The sequence below is a fragment of the Helianthus annuus genome, chromosome 9, assembly GCF_002127325.2.
Source record: "Helianthus annuus cultivar XRQ/B chromosome 9, HanXRQr2.0-SUNRISE, whole genome shotgun sequence".
Classification (NCBI taxonomy): domain Eukaryota; kingdom Viridiplantae; phylum Streptophyta; class Magnoliopsida; order Asterales; family Asteraceae; genus Helianthus; species Helianthus annuus.
Genome location: NC_035441.2, coordinates 11,720,544 through 11,724,264, shown reverse-complemented (window position 1 = coordinate 11,724,264; position 3,721 = coordinate 11,720,544). Strand labels below are relative to the sequence as shown.

Here is a 3,721-nt window from a genome sequence, read left to right as displayed (position 1 = left end):
ACTTACAACATAAATCAGGACATCGTTTATATCAGACCGAATACAGACAAAGTACAGACACAAGTGCACCAACATATTTGCAGGGCACTGAAGCAACAAGAAGCATAAGACTGAATGATGCAGTTCTCCATACGAAAATTATTATGAAAGGTCTTAGAAAGATGAAGGAACTTAGATTTCTTTTTGTAAATCCTAGATATAAAACATGGGAACATCATGGAGTTCACCAATACTTGCCAGATACTTTACAATCTCTAAATTGGCGCGGATACCCTTATATCTATTTACCTAAATCTTTTCAAGCAAATAAGCTCGTAAACCTTGAAATGGTTGGGGGCAAAATCTCTGAACTCTGGGAAGGGAGCGAAAGAAAGGTAGAATAATTATTGATAGTTGGTTTTGCATAACTCGTTACAGTGTTATAATTTGTCATTACACTTATATTTGTTTCCTTTTATGATAGGTTCTTAATAAGCTCAGATTCCTTGACCTCACATGTTCAAAGTTGAGTACCTTAGACCTTAGCATGACTCCACATCTTGAGAAGTTAAATCTTCTAGGTTGCTATAAATTTTCGGAACTTCAAATGTCTGTTGCATGTCCAAAGCTTAAATTCGTCAACCTCTATGGCTCTATGGTAAGAAACTTCAACCTCGGCCTGACTCCAAATCTCGAGACCTTAGGTCTTCTAGGATGTAAAGAATTTGTTAAGCTCCACGTGCCCGTTAAATGCCCAAACCTCAAATTCCTCCATCTTGCTTATTCAAAGATGAGTAACCTTAACCTTGGGATGATTCCACATCTGGAGGAGTTACAATTCTCAGGCGCTGGTGGATTTGTAGAACTCCTCATGCCCGTTGAATGTCCCAACCTCAAATCCCTTAATCTTAATGGTTCTATGGTGAGTAACCTTAACCTTGGAATGACTCCACATCTCGAGATGTTAGATCTTTCTAACTGGACGGAATTTGTAGAACTCGAATTACCTGTTGAATGTAAGAACCTCAAATCCCTCAATCTTAGTGGTTCTAAGGTGAGTAAACTTAACCTTGGGATGACTCCACATCTTGAGGAGTTACATCTTGTCGGATGTAATGAATTTGTAGAATTCAACTTGCCCTTTGAATGTCGAAACCTCAAATCCCTCAATCTTAGTGGTTCTAAGGTGAGTAACCTTAACCTTGGGATGACTCCACATCTCGAGACATTAGATCTTTCTAAATGTAATGAATTTGTAGAACTCTACTTGCCCGTTGAATGTCCAAACCTCAAATCCCTCAATCTAAGTGGTTCAAAGGTGGGTAACCTTAATCTTCGGATGACTCCACATCTTCAGACATTAGATCTTTCCAAATGTAACGAATTTGTAGAACTCCACTTGCCCGTTGAATGTTTGAGCCTCAAATTTCTCTACCTATGTGGTTCTAAGGTGAGTAAACTTAACCTTGGTATGACTCCACATCTCGAGGAGTTACGTCTCGAAGGATGCAATGAATTTGTAGAACTCCATTTGCCTGTTGAATGTTCGAACTTCAAATTTCTTGATCTTAGGGATACTAAGGTGGGTAACCTTAACTTGGGGATGACTCCACATCTTGAGACGTTAAATCTTCAAGGATGTTATTGTCTTCAAAAAATTCACGCTCCAGTGGGATGTCTAAAAAAGCTTGTTTACTTAAACTTAACTGGAAGTTTAAGGTTTAAACATTTTTTGATTGACAAACGCTATTTATATCCTCATTTTTCAATGGCTAAGTTAGAACTAACTGTGGAGTCTGTAGATATATGCCCACTTCATCCCAACAATAATTTGCCAAAGTTTCAGTTTCAATGTAAATATGCTGAACCTGTATCCTCATGGAGTGGAAATGTTGAGAAGCTTATTTCTTTTGGTCTATGTGCTTGCACAAACCTTGAATCTTTTTCATCAAGCATTTCTGGCTTACAAGATTTAAGAGAGCTTACACTTAATGGCAGTATTTCAGAAGTGGTGCCCAAAGATCTTTGGCAGATTGAAAGTCTGGAGAAGCTAATTTTATGTTTGAAAGAGATTAAGCATCTTCCAAATAGCATTTGTATGATGAAACATCTGAAATCTCTTGAACTTAAATCTTGTTGGCTTCTGGAGCAGTTAACCATGGATTTTGACAGATTACAGTGTTTAGAGGAGTTACGCCTCACGGATTGTATACAATTAAGAGATATTCCGAACAGCGTCCGAAACATGAAATGCTTAAGACATTTACATATCTCCTATTGTAGTCAAGTTAAGGAACTGCCAAAGGAAAACCTTGAGCCTCTTTTATCAAGCATTTGTGGTTTACAACATTTTAGAGAGCTTACACTTGAAGGCGGTATTCCAGAGGTGCCCAAGGATTTGTACAGGTTAGAAAGTCTAGAGAAGCTGTCTTTGCGGATGGAAGAGCTTAAGCATCTTCCAGATAGCATTTGTATGATGAAATATCTGAAATCTCTTGATCTTAGTTATTGTAGATCCTTGCAAGATATTCCAGACAACATCTGTAACCTGAAATGTTTAGAAAATTTAGATCTCAGACAATGTATTCGAGTTGAGAATTTGCCAGAGGAATTTGGACGTTTGGAAAGTTTGAAAAAGATATATATAAATGGTACGGGCATTCGTAGTCTTCCACAGAGCATTTATCAATTGAAAGGTCTGCGTATTAATGGGTCTAGGGAGGAGCTTAAGTCATGTGGTTTTGAATCATTGAAGGAAGTGATCCCGGGATTCAATCTCCGGTGGTACGTAGAGTTGTGAATCCTAAGGGATTAGTATTCAAAGTCCAGCATAATCATAAATCAATGATGTTCAGGACATCAAGTGCCGCATTTTCGTTTTCCCCAAGTTGATAAAGAGTTTTGGTGATTTCAAGGTATGTTTATATAGGAATGAATGCATTGTTACAATAATTACTGTGTTGTAAGCAACCTTTTATAATTTCTGTGTGTCTGTGATTTTTGCATATTTGAGTTTGAATATTTGATTTGTGATTTATAGAATGTAAGAGTGACCATAGAGCATTTTAATTATCAGGAAAACCATTGGGTTTGTTGGGCGTGGAGAAAGAATGGAAGCTCTTGAACTGTTTTATACAAATTGAAAGGCTGGACGTGATTTAGGCATGGGAGGCGTTGTTCAAGAAGTTATAAGTTTCATTTGCTCTACGTGAAAGGCTGGACATGATTTAGGCATGGGAAGCTCTTGAACTGTTTTATACAAATTGAAAGGCTGGACTTTGATGTAATTACCAAAACTCATCTAGGTACTTGTACGTTGTTTTACTACTATTTGATGATGTTATTATTTTTTTAAATTTATTGAAATATTGTCAATTACATTGCTCTAGATATCTAACTTTCTCTTTATTGAAAATAGAGTTAAATGCCATTTTAGTCTATGTGTTTGAGTCATTTCGTCAGTTTAGTTCAAAGGTTTCATTTTTCGTCTGCCGGTCTAAAAATGTTATATTGTTACTATTTTAGTCCACTGGGTTAACTTCGTCCATTTTTTCTATTAACGAGAAGGGTAATTCGGTCATTTTATATGGCCTTATTGCCCTTCTAGTTAACAGAATTACATTTTCCGACTGAATTGCCCTTTTCGTTAACAGAAGAAATAGATAAAGTTAATCAAGTGGACAAAAATGGCAACGGTGAAACATTTTTGGACCCATATGCGAAAAATAAAATCTTTAAACTA

At 36.7% G+C, this 3,721-nt stretch overlaps 1 protein-coding gene across 1 annotated transcript; it reads left to right on the top strand.

Moving 5' to 3' along the window:
• On the top strand, nucleotides 1-3,325 carry LOC110877162 (disease resistance protein RPV1). The gene is made up of 2 exons (XM_022125334.2): nucleotides 1-2,894; nucleotides 3,056-3,325. The coding sequence occupies exon 1, from the start codon at nucleotides 527-529 to the stop codon at nucleotides 2,777-2,779; it is 2,253 nt and encodes a 750-aa protein (XP_021981026.1). The 5' UTR covers nucleotides 1-526; the 3' UTR covers nucleotides 2,780-2,894; nucleotides 3,056-3,325.
• The last annotated feature ends 396 nt before the right edge of the window (nucleotides 3,326-3,721 follow it).